Source organism: Pongo pygmaeus, chromosome 8 (assembly GCF_028885625.2).
Source record: "Pongo pygmaeus isolate AG05252 chromosome 8, NHGRI_mPonPyg2-v2.0_pri, whole genome shotgun sequence".
NCBI lineage: Eukaryota > Metazoa > Chordata > Mammalia > Primates > Hominidae > Pongo > Pongo pygmaeus.
Genome location: NC_072381.2, coordinates 82,328,964 through 82,353,489, shown reverse-complemented (window position 1 = coordinate 82,353,489; position 24,526 = coordinate 82,328,964). Strand labels below are relative to the sequence as shown.

Genomic DNA, 24,526 nt, shown 5'->3' with positions numbered 1-24,526 from the left:
TCAGGCTTTTTCTGTTCTCTGGTTCTCCATGTCTTTCCTTCACATAATACAGGAGGAATGTAAATCCAAGTCAAAACTGAATGGGAGATACAAAGGAATCTGTATCTTTGTCGAAAATAAGACAGCCCTTCGGAACAGGGAGGCAAAGTGGCACAGAAACCAAGTTGCATCTCAAACTTTGCCTATGTAGATTATTTCCTATCTTTGGTACTTTCATGCAGAAGAATTTGTATGTTTTTCTCCTGGCCCTCCCCTGTGACCGTCTATGCCCTCTAAAGATGGGGCCTGAACTTCCTATGTATCCTTTTCTCCTCCCGTTGAACCAAATAGGACATGTAAGTGTTTGACAAATCATGAAAAATGACTGACAAATCATTTTGCTGTTCTGTTGATTGACTATATCGAGAGAGAGAAATAAGGTAATTTCCAATCCATATACCAACTGAAATCTGTATATCCAGGCGCCTCTTCAAGCTTCTCTTTTCTGCGTGTCTTGGTAACCCTCATTCCCCTTTGCAAAGATTCCTCCTCTTTACAAATGTTCCTATTCCTCCATGTGATAATCAGGCAACAGATGCAATGCATCTCTACTTTTTATTCCTTACAACTCCTTAAATAGCCTGAGCTTAGCAGAAGACCCCTGCCGTTTAAAGCAATGGTTCTAGCATTCTTCACATACTGAAAATTTCTTCTTACTGGAATGATGCAAAATCAGTTCAATAAGACCTATATTCAATTTACCTCTCCAGTAAGACAGTCATTTAGGGGTCGGCCTTCCTTTTTTTTCCCTTTACCTATTTAGAAAGTTTGTTTCTTTTAAGGTACATACATGGTTTCCAGGTTCAATGGTAATCAAGAAAAAGAAGTCTGGGTCTCCTGCCTATGGCTGGGCTGTCTTACGGTCCAAGTACAGAATACAAATTAGACCTTTTGTTTCATAAGGGCAGGGGAAGTGTTGAGGTGTCTTGCTCTGTCACCTGCTATGTCTGGCCCACAGTAGACACTCAACAATCATTTATTGGTTGAGTAAATAAATACAAGGAATAAAAAATGAAGTAGTAAATCAAAGTACTACAGAAATTAAGCTGAGGTTACCAGGCCAGTTTTAGGAACACGGTATCAGAATTTTTAGAAGAGGGAAGCACAGGATTGCAGGAGTTGCAGTTACAAGAAAACTACTTAAAACCCTTCGATAGATGGATGTTTGTGGTGAGACCGTCTTTTGATTAGATTGCTTCTTGCACAAGAAATATTGAATAAGAAAACCCGTGGCTAGAACTTTAGTACTAACTGGAGCTCTGAGATATACTAGCAGTGGCTAGAATTTATTTCTGGCCTACTTTATGCCAGCGCAGTTTACAAACATTATCTTGATCGTTGCAACAACCCTACAAGGTGGCCATTAATTTTCTTTATTTTCAGATAGAGAAAGTACAATCAGTAAAGTTAAATAGCCTACCTAAGTCAGCTAGCTAAGTTTAGAATTTGGATTCAAATCAGATTCTAAGTCTTGGTTTTTCCCCCTACCCACAATGCATCACACCAAAGAAGCAACATGCCATGAACACCTAGATTAGACATATTTGTGGGTTTTTATAATTTTTTAATTAAAAAAATGTTGTTTTGTTTTGTTTTAGAGACAGGGTCTCACTCTGTTGCTGAGGTGTGATCAAAGCCTACTGTAGCCTTGAACTCCTGGGCTCAAGCGATCCTCCTGCCTCAGCCTGTTGTATAGCCAAGACTACAGGTGCATGCCACCACTACCAGTTAATTTTGTTCTCTTTTATTGGTAGAGATAGAGGTTTTGCTGTGCTGCCCAGGCTGGTCCCAAACTCCTGGATTCACATGATCCTCCTGCCTTGGCCTCTGAAAGTGCTGGGATTATAGTTGTAAGCCACTGGGCCCAGCCTTTAAAAATTTTTAATTGTGGTAAAATACATACAACATAAAATTTACCCTCACAATCCGTAAGCGGACACTTCAATAATGTTAACCACATTCACATTGTTGTGTAACAGATCTCTAGAACTTTTTCATCTTGCAAAACTAAAATTCTATACCCATCAAATAACTAGTTCCTCTACCCCCAGTCCCTGCCAACTACCATACTGCTTTCTGTTTCCATGATTTTCACTATTCTAGATGTCTCATATAAGTGGAATCATAAAGTATTTGTCCTTTTGTGACTGGTATATTTCACCTCAGCATAATGTCCTCAAGGTTCATCAATGCTGTAGCATGGAACAAGATTTCCTTCTTTTTTAAGGGCCAAATAATATTCCATTGTATTTTAAAATTTTAAAATTCATTCATCTGTCCATGAACATTTGGGCTGCTTTTACCTCTTGCCTATTGCTGCTATGAACATGGTTATGCAAATATTTTGAGATCCTGCTTTCAATTATTTTGGACATATACCCAGAAGTGAGATTGCTGGATCATATGTTAGCTCTATTTTTAATTTTTTTTGAGGAAGTTCCACACTGTTTTCCATGGCAGTCACATCATTTTACATTTCTACCAGGAGTGCACAAGGGTAGACAGATTTGTTTTTAAATAGAATAACTTGCAGTTTTAGTATCAAACTGACTGAATAGCTTAGCTTACAGTGTCTTGAAAATTAAATGCAACAAAAACTCTAGAACTTTTAAAGCCAGGTACCATTTAACTGTGAATTAAGTATTTATAAATATAGATGGATGGCCATACCATTTTAAAAAGAATAAAAGTAGCAGTCATTTTCCAAGAGACTATAACAAATAGAACAGAAAACAAAGCTCATGTTGTATCAGTGCAAAGGTATTGGGAAAAGTATTCCTACTTCCTGAATAGAAGTAGAAACAGGTACATAAGTTGCACACTTACCCTGGTTTTGGCATCGATTTTAGCTCCTCGATCGAGCAATAGTTTTACCATATTTGCATTTCCTCTTTTTGATGCAACATGTAAAGGAGTGATGTCATTCTGGAAAGAAGAGGAAAAAGTACAGATTTGATATTTTTGGTTTCAACAAAATGTTCCTTTCTAAACTTTCCCCAACATATCCCCATTTCCCCTTCTTCTTTTCTAAACATCCTTTATGAACAGCGTGCTTCCTAATACTTCTGACAGGAATTTTCTTCAGAAGGAGACTTTAAAAAGGAATGAATTGTAAGGGAATCTGTGAGGCAGGGTCCAAGTTAATTTATTTCAATCACTTGAGGTGACTGATGGATGAGGTGATAATTTGTGTTTTTGCTCAAAAATCCTGCATTTTTAAGTCAATGTATTTTTCTATAAATTTGAGTGATACATACTGGCTAGTGAGTGGTTGACTAACAAGTAGCTGATTAAGTCAGTACAGACTGAGTTTAAAGGAGTGTCATGTGACTTGGAGCCTTTCCCAGGTTCCGTTGGGAGCATCAGGTTGTCAAGGAGAGACAATAGGTACTCAAACTGGAAAATCTGTTACTTCTATACATAGTCACATAACTTCCCATGCCCGTGGTGCTTAAATTTGTTTACAGGCATTTGTTAGCAGTCTCATGACAACTGTAATTCTTATTTGACAAATATTTGAAGAATAACCAGATTGTTAGGATTATCTGAAATTCTAATTGCGTTCTCCTTGATTTCAGTGGTAGGCTACCATAGTTATTCTTCTCTCCAAGCATCTTACAGGCGCTATGATTGTTTCCAGACTGTCAAGGAAATGTACGCATACATTGCAAACAATTCCCTGATTTCTTGTTTTGTTTTTGTTTTTCTTTTTAAGTGACAGAGTCTCACTATGTTGCTTAGGCTGGTCTCTAATTCCTGAGCTCCAACGATCCTCTCGCCTCAGCCTCCCAAGTAGCTGGAACTACAGGTGTGCACCACCATGCCTGGCTTCTTATTCTTGTGTAGCAGCAATATGAGTTTAAGTTCTGTTGTTCACAAAGAATCAATTACGTCATAAGTAAACTAGGCTTACAGGGATTATGTATTTATAATTTGATAACAGAAACAATATAGTAGCTATCAAGTATTGATCACTTCCTGCATGTCAGGGACTATGCTAAACTCTTTACTATCTCATTTAATTCTCACAATCCTCATATCATCATACATAATCTGAATTACAATCCCCATTTTACACATGCAGAAACAGTTGGCAGAACCAGGATTCAACTCTTCAACACTTAAACTCTTGAATGCACGATTTTAAAAAACACAATAATGAAAAGTTTCAACATACACAAAGTTTGGGCAAAAAAACATAATGAACTTCAAGTGCTCCTTACCCTGGTTCAGTAAACATCAACCTTTTGCCAATATTATTTCTTTTATGCTCCCTACTGTTTTTTTTTTCTTTCTGAAGGAGTTTAAGAAGAGGAGAAAGAAGATTCTTGGCATTATGTTATTTTACCCATAAATACTGCAATTTAATTATCTCTAACAGATGAGGACATCTCAAAAAATCACGATACCATTATCATAACGAAGAAAGTAAAAATAATTCCTTTATAGCACCCAAGACCCCCTCCATGTTCAAATTCTCCCATTATCTCCAACTATCTCCATTAGTCTGCTCAAGCTGGAAGGTCGACATATTGCATTAGGCTGAGTCCTTTAAGTCTTTCTTAATCTCCACAGCTCCTCTATCCCACCTTTTTCTCCCCTGCATTCATTTATTTATTGAAGAAACTCGGTAATTTATTGTGTAGACTCTTCCACACCTGGATTTGACTGATTGAGTCCTCATGGGGAGTTGTTTAACATGTCCTTTTCTCCCTGTATTTTATGTAAACTTTTCTAGTTAAACACTTTTAATGGTTGTAGGGTTAGGGTTAGGTTTACAACCTTTCCACAGATGGAAAGGTTGCACATTCTCTTTGCTCACTATTCTTAGATGCTAAAATATAAATCTTAAATGAAAGAAGAAAGAGACCTGAGGAAAACAAATTTCTCTTAGTAATGCTGGCGGAAAGTAAACAGACTAATATTGCTGTTACCCAGGGTACAGGCAAACTTTTTCCACAAAGGGCCACATGGCAAATATATTCTGCTTTGCAGGCCATACAGTCTCTTGCATTTACTGAACTCTGCCATTGTAGCACAAAGGCAGCCACAGGCACATGCAATATGTAAAGAAATGGGAGCGGTTGTGTTTCTAAAACTTTATTTATAAAAACAGGCAGTGCGCTGGATTTGGCCTGCGGGCAGTGGTTTGCTGACCCCTGCTCTAGGCCTACCAGCTTGCAGCTGCACAGCTTTCAACTGTGTATAACAGGTTACAAAAGAGGAAGTGAAACTATAGGCTGTGCCATTGTGCACGCTGTGGTCTTTTTTTGGTGTGGAGGACTATTTGGTTTGAGTGAAAGCTGGCAGAAGGAAATAAATTTCATGATGATTTTTAGATCTGCTTGCTTATATCTGTTTTCTGAGTACAAGTGTGTGTTGCTCTTGTGACCCAAGCGGCACAGTGGATGAATTCTAGAGCTGAGACAGCAGATGGAGGGTCAGGTTGGGAATAAAGGAAACACCGACCAATAGGAGAGCTCACTAAGCCCCAAGTGGGACGTGACACGAAGACCTCATCACTTCCCAGTGTGAGTAAGGGCTGGCATGCCGTTTCCCTTTAAAACTATGCCCTCACTGGTTGAGAAAGACTTAATTAACCTTTACCACAAACAGGCTAAGTTTAGTAAGAGGAAGAAGTCTGTTTCTAATTTCACTCTCTTCTGTATTCACGCACTCTCTCATACTGTGGCTGTGTAAGTGACAAAAAGGTGCCTTGAGTTTCTAATTCTCACATTTTCTCCACCTCTCTGGCCCTTCCTAGAGAAATACTTTATATTCTACAGCACTTAAACAGTGTTGTTAAGGGCCTGCACTTCTGTAATTTCATTTTATCCTCACAACAATCCACTGAAATAGGATAAATATCATTAACCCCATTGGATAAAGAAAGTGAGGCACAGAACTGGTAATTTGCAGATTAAGAAACAGGTAATTAGAGGCAGAATCAGGATCAGAATTCGGGCTTCCAGACCCTCAGGCTGTGGTATTTTCAGGCAGGATTCAGAAGACCTTTGTTTAAAAACCCTAGCTTCTCATCTCTGTCAAATGCAGCTTCCATTAAAATGCAAACACTTTCTATTCCTGAGTCACATCGTGGATGCCCCTGTGAAGAAGAAACAAATCAAAATGAAAGTGGTACCTCAGGGCCACTCAATGAACTACTCATATTTTGATTCCTCAGCTAACCAATAAAAATGTATCGTGCCCTACTATGAGTAACGCTGTGAGCTGCACTTCCACTGTCCAAGCAAGCAAAAGAATTAAGAAATCCCCACATATCAAAGAGACTCAGTGATGTTAGAGCTAGAAAGCCTGCCTAAGAGAACCCTCATTTACTGCTGGTGAAATGTAAATTTGTACATGCTTGCTAGAATGCAATTTGGCAGTTTGTACAAAGAGCCTTCAAATCCGTAACCATACATACAGGGCAGAGTTTGGCCGCTGTGGTGGAAAGGGCAGGAATGTGGAGAAGGACCCAGCCTTGAACCCAGACACACACCCTAAAGACTGAGTCTGAGCCTACATGAAAGACCCCCGACCCCTAGCACCAGCCTAGTACAGAGTAACAAGCAAGAGTAGTCAACTGCTGAGGTAAGGCAGGAGTGTGGGGAGACCTCCTCTGTGCTGCAGGTGTGCAGAGAAAGCTCAGGGTGGAGCACTAACACTAAGCAAAATTCTCTGATGCCCCAGCTTCCACCCCAAGCAGAAAGCAATGGCAGCCTTCCACTGAGGAATCTGAAGCCTGAAACAAAATGTAAACTCAGCTCAACTCCTGCCTAAACAGGCTCCACCTCTCACATTTGCAGCACAGAAGAAAAAGTATGAGTATGCTTATTTCCAGGCAAAAATATTATTTAACTCAATCTCTCCCCTTCTACACACAATATCCAGTGTTCTGTCTAGTAGGAACAACACGCATGAAAAGATAGGGAATTGCAGCAAAGGCATGGGATCTTAGCAAAGAGTCAAATGGAAACATTTGATAAGAAAAATTGCAATATCAGAGTAAATTCCTTTGTTGGGCTCCTCAATAGACTTCACACAGTTGAGGCAGGATCCACTGAACTTAAAGATGTGTCCATTTAAGTTATTTAAAATAAAAACATTAAGGAGAAAAAAGAGTGGAAAAGAAAGAACAGAGCCTCCAAGAGGTGTGAGATGATACAAAACAGCTAATGAGAGCTGCATAAGCAGAAGAGACAGAATGAGACAGAAGACATATTTGAAGAGATAATGAATGGTCAAGAATTTTCTTGGAGTAATGAAAGGCAGAAAAATACAAATCCAGAAAGCTCAGGAGACATCAAACAAGATAAACAATAAACAAACTCCAATTAGACACAACAGTCAAATTGCTGAAAATGAAATATGAAGGAAAAATCTTGATGGTAGCCCAAGGAAAAAAGACACATCTCATACAGAGAACAAAGATAATAAGTAGAGTGGCCTCCTCATCAGAAATTATGCAATCCAGAAAAAAAGAAGTGACATCTTTAAATACTGACTGTCAAATAAGAATTCCACACCAAATGAAAATACCAAATGAAAAAATTCAAGGAGAAATAAAGACTTTTTAAGATAAACAGAAGCTAAGAGAATTCATCATCAGCAGACCTGCAATACATAAAATGTTCAAAGTTCTTCAGACAGTAGGAATATGATAGTAAACAGAAACTTAGGTCTGCACCAAGAAATGAAGGGCTCTGGAAATGGCGAAAAATGAAGGTAAATAAAAGAGATAACGGATGGTCCAAAGTAAAGACAAAACAACAAATTGTGGGGTTTATAATATATGCAAAAGTAAAACGTATGACAACAACCACACATAGATGAAAAGGAGGAACTGGAACTATACTGTTGTCAGGCTCATACCATATTTGAAGGTATACTGTGATAAGTTAATGACATGGAAAACATGGATATATTATTAAAGATATTAAACTATGAAAAATAAGATCAATTTTTATACATAAATATAAATGCATTCTAAAATATATTGATCCAAATATATATGTGTGTGTGAATATATATATATATTTATTTTATTTTATTTTATTTTATTTTTGAGATAGAGTTTTGCTCTTGCTGCCCAGGCTGGAGTGCAATGGCATGATTTTGGCTCACCACAACCTCTGCCTCCTGGGTTCAAGCAATTCTCCTGCCTCAGCCTCCCGAGTAGCTGGGATTACAGGCATGCGCCACCACACCCAGCTAATTTTGTATTTTTAGTAGAGACGAGATTTCTCCATGTTGGTCAGGCTGGTCTCGAACTGCCAACCTCAGGTGATCCACCTGCCTCGGCCTCCCAAAGTGCTGGGATTACAGGGGTGAGCCACCGCACCCAGTCAGATTTTTTTGAGACAGCGTCTTGCTGTTGCCCCGGCTGGAGTGCAGTAGCGCAATCTCAGCTCACTGCAATCTCCATCTCCCAGGTTCAAGTGATTCTGCCATCTCAGCCTCCTCAGTAGCTGGGATTACAGGTGCCCACCACCATGCCCAAATAATTTTTGTGTTTTTAGTAGAGATGACGTTTCATCATGTTGGCCAGGCTGGTCTTGAACTTCTGACCTCAAGTGATTGCCCACCTTGGCCTCCCAGTGTGCTGGGATTACAGGCATGAGCCACCACGCCCGGTGAGATATTAATCCAAATGTTAACAATTTCTTTCAGTAATGAGATTATAGATGACTTTTTGCTTCTTCATGCTTTTCTAAAAAATTTCTACCATGTACATTTGTACAGTGGAAAAATGGTTGTATTTTAATATTGCCTAATTTGCAGCCCACTACCACCATCTGTTTCAACTCTCATCCCTTGCTTTCCATACTCTGAATGCCCCAGAGAGGTTTAACTTAGCCATTAACTTCCCTAATACGTAAACTTTGAAGGAATCTGAGAATATCCTGTACCTAAAAATATGATGAATTTTTTTCCCATTAAGGTAGAATATTAAGTATGGCTAGAGTTAAAGATCTATATGCACTTTGTGAGAAGAAGCATCAATTAACATTTGGATAAAAACAAATTCAACCTGGAGTTTTGAATTTGACCTGATTTAGTGCAAACAAAAAAGTAAATACGATTGTAAATTTTATACATATTAGTTTCTTAATAGAATGTTTGTTCTTGTACCAAATAAATTTTTTCTTGTTCATTCAAAATGTTATAGAATACATTAGCATTTGGGAAGTTTCTGAAAGACCTCTGAGTTCATTCAGTCTAATCACCTATATTACAGGTAAAGAAGAGACCAGGGAGGAGGCTAAGTGATTTACATGGAGTCACAGAGCTTGGTGCTTGGCCAAGACCCCAGGTTTCCCAACTCCCAGGTACTACCCCTTCCATTTCACTAAACTCTCTGGGCTTATTTATAAACCACTATTTTCATCACCAGCACAATAGCATCTTATTTAACTTAACTTTCCCATCAAACTATTCAAGGTAATATTTATTCACTCTAAAAAACTTAAGTATACATATGATTAACCAATACTTTTTTTTTTCTCTAGTATTTAGTTCTCCTTAATCCTTTTTGAAAAATGGTGGACAAAGACAAAAAGGGAATCACATATATATGCAGATACATTTTATAAACAACGAAGGGAATCAGCAATACATATATTTATACAAAGCATTAATGGGACCTGGATAAATATTCAGAAATTTGACTGAGCAAAATTACAGTACACAGCAAGTTTAATTCTCTCAAATTTCTAGGCCAATAAATTAATTAAGTACTTAAGAAAACAACATGGATCACCGCTATATCCTCTAATGTGTGGATTTTTGTTCTTATGTATAATACCATTTTTAGCCCTTTTTTCTTTTGCAGTTTATTCACTTTCTTCTATGAGGATCTCCTTCCACCTCGATTTTCAGATAAGATTTTTAGTCTCTAACCTATACTCCTTGAAGGCCCCTACAACTGAAGTTAGGGGATAAAATTCCAATTTACAATGGATTTTGCCTTCTACTTTTAGGAAAAAGAGAAGCAAATCACCCAGAACAAACTAAGATCGCTTAGGATTTGCAAAAATTCAATATATTCCTTTACAACTTCATCACACTGCTCTACAGTAATATATGGTATTATATGTTACATTATATCATATGATATACTTTAGAATAACTCTTAAAAGATCATCTAACTCCAAAAATAAAGATGACTTTTTACAGTACTTCCTAAGCTATAAAACTGGCTTAGAATGTACAGAAAAATTTTAATAATGAATTGGGTGGGGGGAGAAATTCTATCCTGGTTATAACTTTATTTCAGTCCCGTCCTTAGCATATGTCTAGTGGGAAGCACATTTCATCAGGAATGAGAAGACAAGGCCCCACTCTCACTCTTCCACACCCACTTTCATGAGAGCTGATACTGAGAATGTGCCTTATCCTTAATGAACTTATTTCCTCATCTGTGCAGTGGACACAATACCTCCACTGCCTCCATCACAGGGGTGTCAAGAGGAGACATGAGACAATTTGTGTTAAAAGAAGGCCATTCACAGGTATTTCATATCTTTTGTCTCATTTAATATAAACAACAACCCTAGAAAAAAGTACTGTTGAATGTTTTTCTTTATTTTACAGATGAGGAAATCTGTAAAAATCTGAAAAGTTTGATTTTTTGAAGACCCTAAAAATGAAAATACCTTGCCAAAGGTCACAAAGCTGCCATCAGTTGTCTAAACCCAAGCTCATATTTTTTTCGCTAGACCAGGTCATGCTGTCACCATACTTTGTAGTGTACTAATATATACTTATATCTTACTATTTTTGCATTTTTGGAGCACCTAAGAGTGTGCTAAGAGAGAAACATTGCATTGTGGCAGGACAGGACAGTGGTTAAGGGCTAGATTGCTTAGGTTCAAATTCCAGGCCTGCCCCATACTAGCTAATTAACCTTAGATAAGTTTACTTAAATTCTCTGTATCACAGATTTCTTATCTGTAAAATTAGGCTAATAATAGTACTTACTCATATCATAGTTGCTATGGTTTGAATATGTCCCCCTAATTTTATATGTTAGAAACTTAATCTCCAAATTCATATGTTGACGGAATTTGTAGGTAGGGTCCTTGGCAGGGATTAATGATTAGATAAGATCATCAGAGTATGGCCTCCACAGTGGGATTGGTGGCTTTATAAGAAGAGGAGAAAGACCTGAACTGGACATGCACACTCTTGTTCTCACCATATAATGTCCTCCGCCATCTTGACAAGGCCCTCACCAGATGCAGCCCCTCGACCTTGGACTTCCCAGCCTCCTGAACTATAAGAAATTTTTTTCTTTGTAAATTACAAGTCTGTGGTATTCTGTTACAGCAACAAAAAATGGACTAAGACAATAGACTGTCATGAGGATAAATGAGTTAATAAGTGTAGAGTCTTAAGAATGGTGCTTGGCATTTAGTAAACATTATAACTATTAGATGTTATATTATTTTATTACTTATTATACAGACATTTAGAAATGTATGAAATGACTGCATCTCACAAGGATATTATGAAATAATTTGGGTAGAAAAGACATAGTGATCTAAAGTAAACCTTTAAAGATAAGGCACTAAATCAGGTGGATCTTATGAGGGATGCAAAAGGTCTTAGAGGAGCATCAGCTCAGAACAGGCTGTGTCTGTGACCCATGCTGGGATCAGGAGCAGCTGAGAGGAATGGGAAGCTCAGGCCAAGCTGGAGCTGATTTAAAATGATAGACGTATGTGGTATATAACATGATCTACGTGATAGAATATGATAGAAATATATGGGTACTGTTGATGTCAGGGACCTGGAAAAACAACTGCCTCTGCTAGGAAATGTGGAATTGCTTATTTCTTCTTTCTCAGTGTTTCTGAAAAACCCAGCCAAATTTATTTCATGAAATAATCATCAAAATAGGGGCATGTCTGCAACTGCCCAAAGTGAAATCAGGGCCATTTTCTATATTACTTGTGATAAATGGGAAACTTTTCATTTAAATATATAAAGAATGTATGAGAATTACTGATGTCTCCCCCAACCCTCCCATGTCTCATCTCTTCTTTAAAAATGTCTGGGAGAGGTTATCATCAAGGGAAGAGTTAAGTGGATGATATCACTCAAAATCTTGTAGATAATGAAAGACTAACTTATATAGCCTTTTAGTTTGGTTCCTTGACATGTTCCCACTGAAGACAAATTCTAAAATAATTAAAGTTGAGATGGAATCCAGTATCTTCTGCTAATTCTTACCAGTTGTCATAATTTTTGTCACAAAGTTACTATTATGATTAAAAAATAAGTCAAAGTGGCATAACAAATTGAAGATCAAGATTTCAGTGTGTGATTTACATTTAAAACACATACATTTTAAGATTTTTATGTTTTCTCATTCTATTTTCTTATACTTTAGCATTATTTCTAGTATACATAGAAACGGAAAAATGATTAGTGAATACTTTCACAGAGAAAGCACAGGAAATACATGGAAGCAAAGATTACTACCATCCTTGTTCACGCTATAAATATATATCTTTTGAAAACTCTTTTAGCCTCTAAGGGAAGAGGTTGCTTCTGCTAACTCTCCAGCACAGAAAAGGTAATCAATAAATGTTTGATAAATTCTATTTAACAGTCATATAGGTTTTGATACAATGTAGAAAATTAGAGAAATGAATTTCTGTTCCCTTTAATTTTCTTAAGAGTATAAAAACATTTTTTCTGTAAGTTTTTATTATCTTCCACTGAAAGTTTTCTCTAATGATTTATTTTTATAATGGCATTATTAAGATTGACATATCATAATTTTCACCATTTTAAAGTGTACAATTCAGTGATATTTTTAGTCCATTTGCAAGGATGTGCAATCAGCAGCAGTATCTAATTCTAGCACATTTTCATCATTTTCAAAAAGGAATCCCATACCATTAGGTGGTCACTTCCCATTTCTCTGTTTCCCAAGCCCTTGTTAACTACTAACCTCCTTGCTGTCTCTATGGATTTGCCTATTCAGGACCTTTCATACAAATGAGATTATATAATATGTAATCTTTTGTGACTGGCTTCTTTCACTTAGCATGTTTTCAAGGTTCATCCATACTGTAGTACTTATCAGTACTTTATTTCTTTTCATGAGGACACCAAGTTTTTAAATTCCTTAAGAATCCCATAAAACATATGCAAACAATGATAATTTCCAATGATAAGGATTTGAGATTTCAAGGATATACTCAGGAAAATTTCTAATATTTGAATAGACTGATAAGAAAACACTCCAGCCTTCCTAGTCTGACACTATATGCAGGACATTTCTTTTTAAAAATTTGACTTAGATGACCTATTATTAGTGACACAAGTATAAAATAAACTCAGAAACTCCCTTCATACCATAGTGATCATTATTAAGATAACCACTAGGCTGGGCATGGTGGCTGACACCTGTAATCCCAGCACTTTGGGAGGCCAAGGCAGATGGATTACTTGAGGCCAGGAGTTCAAGACCAGCCTAGCCAACATGGAGAAACCCTATCTCTACTAAAAATAGAAAAATTAGCCAGGCATGGTGGTATGTGCCTCTAATCCCAGCTACTTGGGAGGCTGAGGCATGAGAATTGCTTGACCCTGGGAAGCGGAGGTTGCAGTGAGCTGAGATTGTGCCACTGCACTCCAGCCTGGGCGACAGAGAGAAACCCTATATCAAAAAAAGAAAAAAGAAAAAAAGATGACCACCATTGTAAGTTTTTTTTCCTCTTTCTTCATGAGACTTTAATTAAATGAAATAGGTCTTTTTAGACAAAGTCCTTTTCTCTTTTCCAGTTTTGCTAACTGTTTGCTTATTCTACACCAACTTTTCTCTGTATGCTTTCTGAATAAGGAGATTAAGTCCATACTGGATTTGCTGTGACTGACACCGAAGATACTGACGCCAATGACATTTCCTCAACCTCACTCCTCTCAGAGAGACCAACTAATCTCATTTGATCAGACACTTGATAGTGCTGGCCTTCCCAGGAAGCAGCAGCAAATGCTTGGATGTTTGCTGTTTGTTGTGAAGTCAGGCTCTGAGTGTTGGGATCTGTTCTAAACTCAAGAGCCTCATTTTCTTTTAAGGATAGTATGAGGCTGTTTATTGTTAATCCTGTCAGAGGGCTCCCTTTGAATTAATAGAGGATGGCTCATCAACAATTCAGATAAGGCACAGCCAGGTCTTCCTTTGGTTCTCAAGTGATTTAGGGGGAAGGCAGACCATATTTAAAGATTCCCACACCTGCTTCTCCCCACGCACACCCTCAGCCAATACATACAATCTCAGGAGTTGCCAGAGGAGAAAGACTAGGATGGAAGCTGATCTTGGATCTCCTCCCTTAATTACAAATTCTCTTCCACCTTTGCATGATTAGATGTTACAGATGACTGGGTCTTTGGAAACAAGTGATTTTCCTATTTATTTCTTTCTTTCTTTATTTGAGACGGAGTCTCACTCTATTGCCCAAGCTGGAGTGCAGTGGCATGATCTCGGCTCGCTGCAAGCTCTGCCTCCCAGGTTCACGCCATTCTCCTGCCTCAGCCTCCCGAGCAGGTGGGACTACAGGCGCCCGCCACCACGCCCGGCTAATTTTTTTGTATTTTTTAGTGGAGACGGGGTTTCACCATGTTAACCAGGATGGTCTCGATCTCCTGACCTTGTGATACACCCACTTTGGCCTCCCAAAGTGCTGGGATTACAGGTGTGAGCCACTGGACCCGGCCAGAGCCCAGTGATTTTCAATATATGCTTTAAAAAATTTTTTAATTTAAATTGTGGTAAAATATACATAACATAAAACTTCCATTGTAACCATTTTTAAGTGCACAATTCAGCAGCATTAAGTACGCAGCATTCTGCAATCAGTCTCCAGAACTCCTTTTATCTTGAAAAATGAAAAACTTTATAGCCATTAGCTGCGCCTATGCCCCTTTCCTCCCAGCCCAGGACAACCACCATCCTACTTTTGTCTCCAAATCTGACTACTATAGATATTATAGATACCTGTGTTAAGTGCAATCATAGTATTTGTCTTTTTGTGACTGGCTTATTTCACTTAGCATTTTTTTTTTCTTTTTTGTGGTGGGAGGAGACAGGGTTTCACTCTGTCGCCCAGGCTGGAATGCAGTGGTGCGATCTTGGCTCACCGCAACCTCCGCCTCCCGAGTTCACATGATTCTCCTGCCTCAGACTTCCAAGTAGCTGGGATTACAGGCGCACATCACCACACCCGGCTAATTTTTGTATATTAGTAGAGATGGCATTTTACCATGTTGGCCAGGCAGGTGTTGAACTCCTGACCTCAGATAATGTGCCTGCCTCAGCCTCCCAAAGTGCTGGGATTACAGGCGTGAGCCTCTGCGCCTGGCCAGCATAATGTCTTAAGGTTCATTCATGCTGTAGCATGCATCAAAATTTCCTCCCTTTTTAAGGTTGAGGAATGTTCCAGTGTATGGATGTACCACATTCTGTTTATCCATTCATCTGTTGGACTCTTGGCTTGCTTCCACCTTTTGGCTACTGTGAATAATGCTGCTATGAATATGCATGTACAAATACCTCTTGAGAACCTGCTTTTCATTATTTTGGGTATATACCCAGAAGTGGAACTGCTGGATCATATGTTAACTGTATTAATTTTCTGAGGAAATGATGAGCTGCTTTCATTGTGGCTGTATGAATTCACATTCCCATCAACAATGTACAAGAGTTCCCATATCTTCACATCCTTGCCAAGACTGGCTATTTTCTGATTTTTTTTTTTTGATAGTAGCCATTTTAATGAGTATTACATATATGCTTTTTAAATATATATTTTTTCATTTCAGAGTTTCCATAATTCCATAAAAAATAAGAAATTTGGGGGCACTAAAGATTGACATAGTAAATGCCTAATTCCTGTAGAAATTTGTTAGAAAAAGAGTTCTGCTAAAAAAAAAAAAAAAAAAAAAAAGGACACCACTGATTTAGACCAAGAAACTATTTGTTTGACATGAGAACAAATATAATTAAAATGGAAGAAAATTACCAGTTATGGGACCTCTACTTTTTGCAGGCTCTATGAAACACGCATCATCTCATTTCATCTCCATAACAACACATGAAATAGATGCTATTAATGCCAGTTCAGAGAGGAGCAAAGTGAAGCTGGAAGGGGTTACAGGTAACATGGCTAGAAAATACCAGAGCTGAGATTTGACCCTGAGCAGTCTGATTCCCAAAGCTGTGCTCTTTCCTGTGGGTCACAGAAGAGAAAATATATCCTGACAGTGAGTCTCTTCCTAACTTGGGCAAACATTAGCTCCAGCTCTGAATCCAAGTAGCATAGTCTCTATACAGAAAACGTTGCCAAGAAACAATTTCCAACCAAAAGGAAACAGCGTATTCAGTGACAGCAAAAACAGTTAATGTCTAAAAGAGTGGCTAGTTCAACTCTTTCATTTTAAATAAGAACTCATGGTTTTTCTTTATATTTCTTTAAAGACGTCACTATTAAAGCTCAATCAAAAGTAGCCTGCTATCTGTTTTACAGTAAAGAAAGCCCCTCCCAGCTAGAAAGATCTATGAGTAGAGAGATATATATAGTAGTTGAATGGAAAGGGGCATTTACAACTCAACTGTGGAGGAATCAATTACCCACTCTACTTTGAGGAAAGTTATTTTAACATTTGAAACAATTTAGAATATGTTGATCTAATGATATTAGATTTCCTGAAATGTTTCTAATGAATGTTATAACTTCAATAAAAAAGTCCACCCCCTTTTGTTTTAACATTCTGCCATCACAAATTCTTAAAAAAGTAACGGGGATTTATATTACAAATTTTCTGTACTCCTATATCACTTCTGACAAACCTGGAACTAAATTAATTTCTGTGTTGAATATTTTTTCTTACCCCTCTAGAAAGTAAATCACTCTTGCAGGCTTCTGAGATATCAGTTAACTTGAAATTCTTAGTTTCTCAGGTATCTTGCCTTCACTTGATCTTTTAACAAATTAGACGCTGGAGTTTCAAACATGTCAAGAAATGAAAACAATGTCTTTGAAGTTTCTAAAGAAAGATGGTTTGGAAATACTAAAGTCAGTCTGTGCCAACAGCTTTATCTGTGGGCAGCATGCGTGTCCTAAGGAGCTGGAGCTACTCTTCTAGGCGCCATGAAGACCCCAGCTACCACCAGTGGCCGATACCCCATCCTCAACAAGAATGAGGCACTGAGGCTGCCCACTGAGCACCGTGCTGACTCTCCCCACAACCCAGCATGCCCCACCAACTCTGCAGGTCACGCACTGAGGCGTACCAAAATGTGTTAGAAGGTCTGGATTCACATCTGTGTTCTACCACTTTATTCTCAGTAGGACCCAAGACAAATGGGGGCCTCATTGATTTATCTACAAAATTGTATATTTTTTGTGAATTTCATATGACGGACTATACCTAAATGTGTTTTGTAAGATGTAAGACATAAAATAAATTCAAGGCTATATTAAGGGGTTATCAACACAAAAATAATTGTTACAAGTAAATGATTTTTAAAGACTTCCATGACTCAACTTTGGGCAATTTATATAGAGAAACATTTTCATAACATAGCCTTGGTCAATATTTTCTAATCTTGCCTGATCAGAAGAATCACCTAAGGAACTTGTTAAAAACACAGATTGCAAGTCTCCACTGCAGAGTTAATGATTCAGAATCTATGGGAAAAGGTAGCTGAGACAAACTGGGAAAAACTAGAGGTTTTTCCTCTAAAAACTGAGAGGTTCTGACTTAGAAACTATTAGAAAATTTCCTTTTAATTTTTTTTTTTTTTTTTTTGAGATGGGGTCTCACTCTGTCGCCCAGGCTGGAGTGCAGTGACGCAATTTCGGCTCACTGCAACCTCTGCCTCCCAGGTTCAAGCAATTCTCCTGCCTCAGCCTCCCCAGTAGCTGGGACTACAGGTGCCCACCACCACGCCCAGCTAATTTTTTGTATTTTTAGTAGAGACGGGGTTTCACCATGTTAGCCAGGATGGTCTTGATCTCCTGACCTCGTGATCCATCTGCCTTGGCCTCCCAAAGTGCTGGGATTACAGGTGTGAGCCACTGCGCCCAGCTTGCTTTTACATTTTAAACTCAGGGGACCTCACTCCTTTTAGAGACAAGCCTACCTTGTATTTCTTACCAGGAAATATACATCATATGTTTTGTCATAAGGTCATCGAGTTTCTAAATGTCCAGAGTCCATTTCAAAGCATGATTATTTAGGGATTCAAAAATGTATTTAATTCATCTCACAAGCCTGGCCCAGGCAGAGACCAAATCACCAGCCAGAACACAAGAGGCTGCTGTCATTTCTGGTTTTCTTGTGATGACCTTGGATTACGTCATAGCCCAAATACACATTGCCTTTGATGTTACAATATTATGAACTACACAGTTTTTTATTGTCTTTACTGTATCTTAGCACTAGCTCCACTAGTTTGTGTGGCTTTGTATAAGTTATGGAGCTTCTTGCTTCCTAGTGTAAAATGGAAATCATATCCACACCTCATGAAATTATTATGAATAATAAATGAAATACTTGCTACCGTACCTGGCACCCAGTGATACATGAAAGCTATTAACTAAATTAGTTTGAATTTTGTGTTGTTTTTTCCACCTCGCATTTCAAAGTCTTAGCAGTGGGAGCTGAACAGAGCCTCAGGGTCTTCTGACCAACCGCTCTCTGGGGTGCATTGCTGGGGGATGTTAGACATGTTGTGAGGAGCATCTCAGACCAACCCTGGATTTCTGGGCCCTTCCTTCCCATCCTGGGACATCTCACTGTTCCATTTCTTGGCTGTAAAGAGATGTTCAATCCAGCATGTCTGATGGGTGCATCACTGGCCTTTTGGTTGAGACACTGTTATTTGTGTGAGACTGACCCATGCATTGAAGGAGGCTAAGCCATCCTGGCCCTCTCCCGTTACATGCCAACCACCACTGTGACAATCAGAAATTCCTCTACAAATATCCAAATCTTTTAAGGCAGATGATGCTCCTTTTTCTTCCATTGAAAACCAGTGGCTCTGGCCAGACTCCACAGAGGTCATCAGCAAGTAGAAGTGCATCATACTAGGGGGCAACATGCTGCTCCTGTCGGGTCTTTTCTTTCTGTGGCTGGAGTCAGCCACAGCTTGTAACTTCAGTTTCCTGATTTCCCCTTCATACATGTCATAATTCACCTTATACACTACTGCCATCATTCTATCCACTTAAAGACCTGCAATAAGTAACTCCCGCTACCTGCAGGATCAAGGCCAGTGCCCACAGCCCAGGCTGGCATTCACTGAGCCCCTTCCCCACCAGGCTGGACTCTCATAATTCATCTCCAGTCTCATTTCACACCTGCATCTGGGCTTCAGCCTCCTTTTCTTGGAGCTGATCCCCATTTCTATATTTCCATCACAGTCTAGCTTTGCAACTTTTTCCTACCAATTATCTGGTCCATGCTGATCTTCTATCTGAATTTATTCTCTTAGAACTTCTTGCTTAAGTTTGGAAGAAGGCCAATAAATGATTGTGCCTGTGTCCAAAGGGGCTGACACCTGTGCAATCCTTCAGTTCTATGAACCCTAACCTCTACACTCTAGGTACCCCTTTGCCCTTTCTGTATATTCTTCAAACCACCAGAGGAAGAAGAGCAATGTTTTTTTCACTGCTGTGGAAGAACTGCAGTGCTCAAGGAGGGGACCAGGATTCATCTGAGCAGATCCAAATGCACTGTCTGATGACAGGGAGTGTGGACAACGTGCTGGAACATTTAGCAGAGGATCAGTCTGGGGCATGGCAGCCCCTAGCTGTTATTTTCACCGAAAGGGTGAAATAAAAATTCAACAGCTAATGAATAATTCTCTTTTAAAGTGCAAATGAATAAAGTGAGTTTTGCCAACTCCTACCTTAATAGAACTTCATTTCACACAATTTCAAAATAGGATTTTTTTCGGGTCATTTAAAAATGTTCTCAGAGCAACAATTCTAGAGCAGCACCCCAGGCGGCAGAGCACATATTCAAGGAGAAAAAGTGAAAAACCTTCCAATTGCTATGATTTCTTTTATTGCCTCTCTCATTGTCTCAATGTCATTAATTAACGGTTTCTTATTTATTATTTCTTATTATGAGACTTTCTCATACTGACAAATAGCACTACAAACAACATAACTCATTCTGAGAAGCCACATTCCTGACTACTTCTGGATGTACTTTAGAAGGCTACCTTGGTGCCATCGACCTGACCTGCGTCATGCTTTACAGGGGAACGTGCCTTGCAGTGACAGGGTCCCCTCCTGGATGCAAGCAGTGACAACCACCACCATGTCTTGAGCCCTTGCCCATGTCTTGTGGGCCAGGCACTGTGTTAAGCAATTTCTGTGGATTATTTCATTCAATCATCACAGTGATAGCACTAGGTTCTACCATTGGACCCATTATATGGATGATTAGGCTGAAACATAAACAACTACTCAAGAGCACCGGGATAAGCCGCAAGGCCAGTGTGAGACTCCAGCATTCTGACAGTGTGGTTTACTTTGCCACTGTCCCATATGTACTCTATTGTGAAAGAGGGAGGGAAGCTGAAGACTACCTCCATTGCTGTCAGACAAGGTGGTTGGGCAGAGGACAAGGGCCTGGGGTTGGCTGATGTCTCTCTCATTTGGCTAAAATAACTGTAGGCCAGGTGATGAAGGGACTTGCCCTGGACCACATTAGTGATTGATGATACAGCCAAGACAAGAGTCCAGAGTCCAGCACGTATTCCTCCCCTCACTCCACTGTCACTTAGAAATGGCACCTCTTCAGGTGAGGAACGTAGATCCCACTCCACGCAGGAAGATGTCAATGAAGTTCAAATATAAAAATGGATATCAGATAAAAATACTTCTTTAAAAAATGTATGTAAGAGATTCTCCTTTGACGTGGCATTCAGGAAAAGGCAGAAATGAGATTGCACGGCATAATTATAAGAGCAAATCTATGTAAACATGCATCTCCTCCATTCTGTCACCTTACAAAAACTTACTGGTTTTGTTCCTCCTGAAATGTTACTATCACCATGGCAACAAGAATATGTTTAATGCAATAGACACATGGCTACTTTCCCATAACTCATATTCCTTTGCTAAGGCTCTCAAATCCCCATTTTCATTCAGGAGGTTTACATAACCCTTAAAAGAAAGAAAAGAAGTCTTTGTCTTTAATGCTGTTGAGCCTATACTGGGAGATAAACCTATTAAAAAATATGTACCAATAAAAAAGAAATGTATGTGTGTGTGGTCTCTGTTGGGATAAGCATTCAAATGCTAAAAAAAAGTCTGCTATAAGTGGTTTTTATCTTCTCACTTGTGATTTATTGTATTTTGTTTAAAGCATGATTTGTATAACGAGAGGAAAATATACAGTCATCCTATGGTATCCATGGGGACTGGTTACAAGACCCGTGAGGATGCCAAAACCCGTGGATTCTCAAGTCCCTTATATAAATCAGCATTTGCACATAACCTACACACACTCTCTATACTTTAAATGATCTCTAGATTTATAATGACTACTACAATGTAAAAGTCATGTAAATAGTTATTATACTGTATTTTAAAATTTGTATTCTTTTTCTATGTTGTATTTTTTTTATTGTTTTTTTTTTCCCCCAAATTCTTCCATCCATGGTTGGTTAAAACCATGGATGTGAAATCTAAGAATGTGGAGAGCCGTTTGTATTTTAAACATATGTTTGCAAATGCATCACTACACAAACCAAAGTAGAGTCTCCAAAAGCCCTGCACCCTTGTAAAACCATCAGGAGTTTGCCACACTCTTACTGGAGCCAGGCTCACCTTTTCTCCATGCTCCAGTAGCTGATGTCCTTTCTAGCATCTTCTGATGGTCAGTTTGGGCCTTCACAGCCCAGAGCCTGAGGCCCTGCTTAAAACACTCTTAATTTTGAACAAAGCTTGGCAATAGACTTTTAGCCTAGGCTTAGCCCAGTTAGCCTGGGCCTGTCTTCCAAGGTCATCTACAGAGCTGAACACAAAGTCTCCTTGCTGCTCAAATAAACTTGTCCCTCTGCCTCTGACATTCAACACTTAGGTTTGGTGCACTGGTCTAAAATTCTGTTAGTATCCTGTGAATTTTTCCATTTCCCTTAATGCAGCTGAGTTTAGTTTGGAAAGCAGTTCCTAGACCAGGAGAGATTCAAGTTGAAGTAACAGGAATTTTGATAGGCTAGGCAGAGGAAAGCAGGTTTGTATAGGTGCTGGGTGACCAGGAGTGGTGGACAGGAAGGCCAAGAAGTGATTTATTCATTCATTTTTGAATTCAATAAATATATACTGAGTCCCTCCCAGCACCAGGTACTGGGCTATACTCCAGGGATTCCAAAGTGTGTAAGATGACACAGGTCTGTTCTTGGGGAATTCAAAGTCTGCATGTGAGATGAAAAACAGGATGTGGGAGAGAGCTATATTTTATTACATTTTTACTTTAGCCCTCATAGGATTGTTATGACAATAAGTGTAAAATGCCTAATAAAGAAGCTGGATAATAAATTATAACGTAAAAAATCATTATTACTATAAATCTCACCTGCGGAAGTAAAGAAGGGAATGGACATTTACTGAGCACTTATTTTGTAGCAGGTGGAATTGTTGATGTTTTTACATTCATTGCCTTGTAGCTGAATGAAATGCGGCTGAACGTTTTGGTGACTCTATTAATACGTCAAGGAAGGTAAATAGAAAAAAGGCTATCAGGCAGCAAAAACAAATCATCCTCTGAAAGACTGAGAGAATTAAGTTCATGTTAAAGTCACTAGCACAGAGCCAGGCACATGGTAAGCACCCGGGGACCAAAGGAAAACCTGGAGACAGAGGATGACCAGGGCATCTCAACCTTCCAGGGGCTTAGATAGAAAATGGAGTGTACAAAATGGACAATAGCAGATAAATAAAATTATATTTGAGGCCTAATGTGAGTGGAAGTACAGGCTGTGATGCTCACCTATGGGGTCAGGGACTAACCATCTTCCTTGAGGGAAATGTTGCATTTTCAGATCATTATGACATTGAAGGGAAGGAAGGCCTAAGATGGATGGTGTCATGGCTTCGTTCAAAATAACTTTCTATGATGATGGACATGCGATATATCTGTGCCATTTAATTAGACAGTAGCCACTAGCTATTGAGCACTTGAAATGCTCTTGAGAATTAAAAAAAAAATTATTTAAATAAAAGCTAGTCCCCCAAGTTAGTGGCTACTGAAGTAACATAGCCCAGGTGTAGAGAAAACAGAGTTTCCTTCCTCACTGGGGCCCAGAGGTGGTTAAGAGGCCTGGACTCTGGCTAGGAGAGATCTGGTAAAGGGGTTCCCACTTGGGGGAAATGAGATAGACTCTGCAACACAGTGGTCTCCGGGGGCCAGAAGGGGTCACCAGACGAACTCCAAGGAAGGGGGCATAGCCTGTGGTCTTTGGGGACACTGTTACAGAGGACCTATCCTTCAGCTTTGCCTTTCTGCTTTCAACTCCTTTCATCAGTTCCTGAGTTTTTAGAAAAGTCCTATTCAGCATTATAGCCTAGATGCAGTTATGCTTTGGGGACTTATGGGAGAAATTGTATTATATGGTTTGGCACCTTGGTGTCTGAACAAATTGGTAGAGTAAGGACTAATAAAGTACTAAGTATTCACACATTAGTAACAAGTACTAATGGTAGAGTAGGTAACTCAAGTCTGAACCTTCAGGTCCAGCTTATAGTAGATGCTCCATAAACATTGCTAAATTGGATTGAATTTAGAAAAGAAATCCCCCAGATAATGCTCATCCATGGATACTGTTTTGCTCATGCATGTGCTAAGCCATGTTGGCCTCAGGTTTGGACAGAACATAATTCTTTTAAAAAAATAATTTCAACCTTTATATTCAGGAGGTATATGTGCAGGTTTGTTACGTGGGTATATTGCATGACACTGAAGTTTGCTGTACGAAAGATCTCATCACCTAGGTTGTGAGCATAGTACCCAATAGGTAGTTTTTCAACTCTGCCACAACAGTAGTCCCCAGTATCTATTGTTGTCATCTTTATGTCCATGAGTACCCCACATTTAGCTCCCACTAGTAAACGAGAACACGTGGTACTTGGTTTTCTGTTCCTGCATTAATTTGCTTGGGATAATGGCCTCCAGCTGCATCCATGTTGCTGCAAAAAACATGACTTTGTTCCTTTTTCATGGCTGTGTGGTACTCCGTAGTGTATATGTACCATATTTTCTCTATCCAGTACACTGTTGATGGGCACTTAGGTTGATTCTGTGTCTTTGCTATCATAAATAGTGCTTCAATGAACATGTGAACACATATCTTTTTGGTAAGACAATTTATTTTCTTCTGAATACGTATCCAGTAATGGGATTGCTGGGTTGAACGGTAGTTTAAGTTCTTTGAGAAATCTACAAACTGCTTTCC

General features: G+C 38.9%; 1 protein-coding gene across 6 annotated transcripts in view; it reads right to left on the bottom strand.

The window, feature by feature from the left end:
* Positions 1 to 24,526, bottom strand: part of ANK3 (ankyrin 3) — a 699,134-nt gene that overhangs the window by 203,323 nt on the left and 471,285 nt on the right. For all 6 annotated transcript variants that reach the window (XM_054436350.2, XM_063669954.1, XM_054436348.2 and 3 more), the window contains one exon: positions 2,866 to 2,964. In XM_054436350.2, coding sequence (XP_054292325.1) covers positions 2,866 to 2,964 — 99 coding nt within the window. The remainder of the gene's footprint in view (positions 1 to 2,865; positions 2,965 to 24,526) is intronic.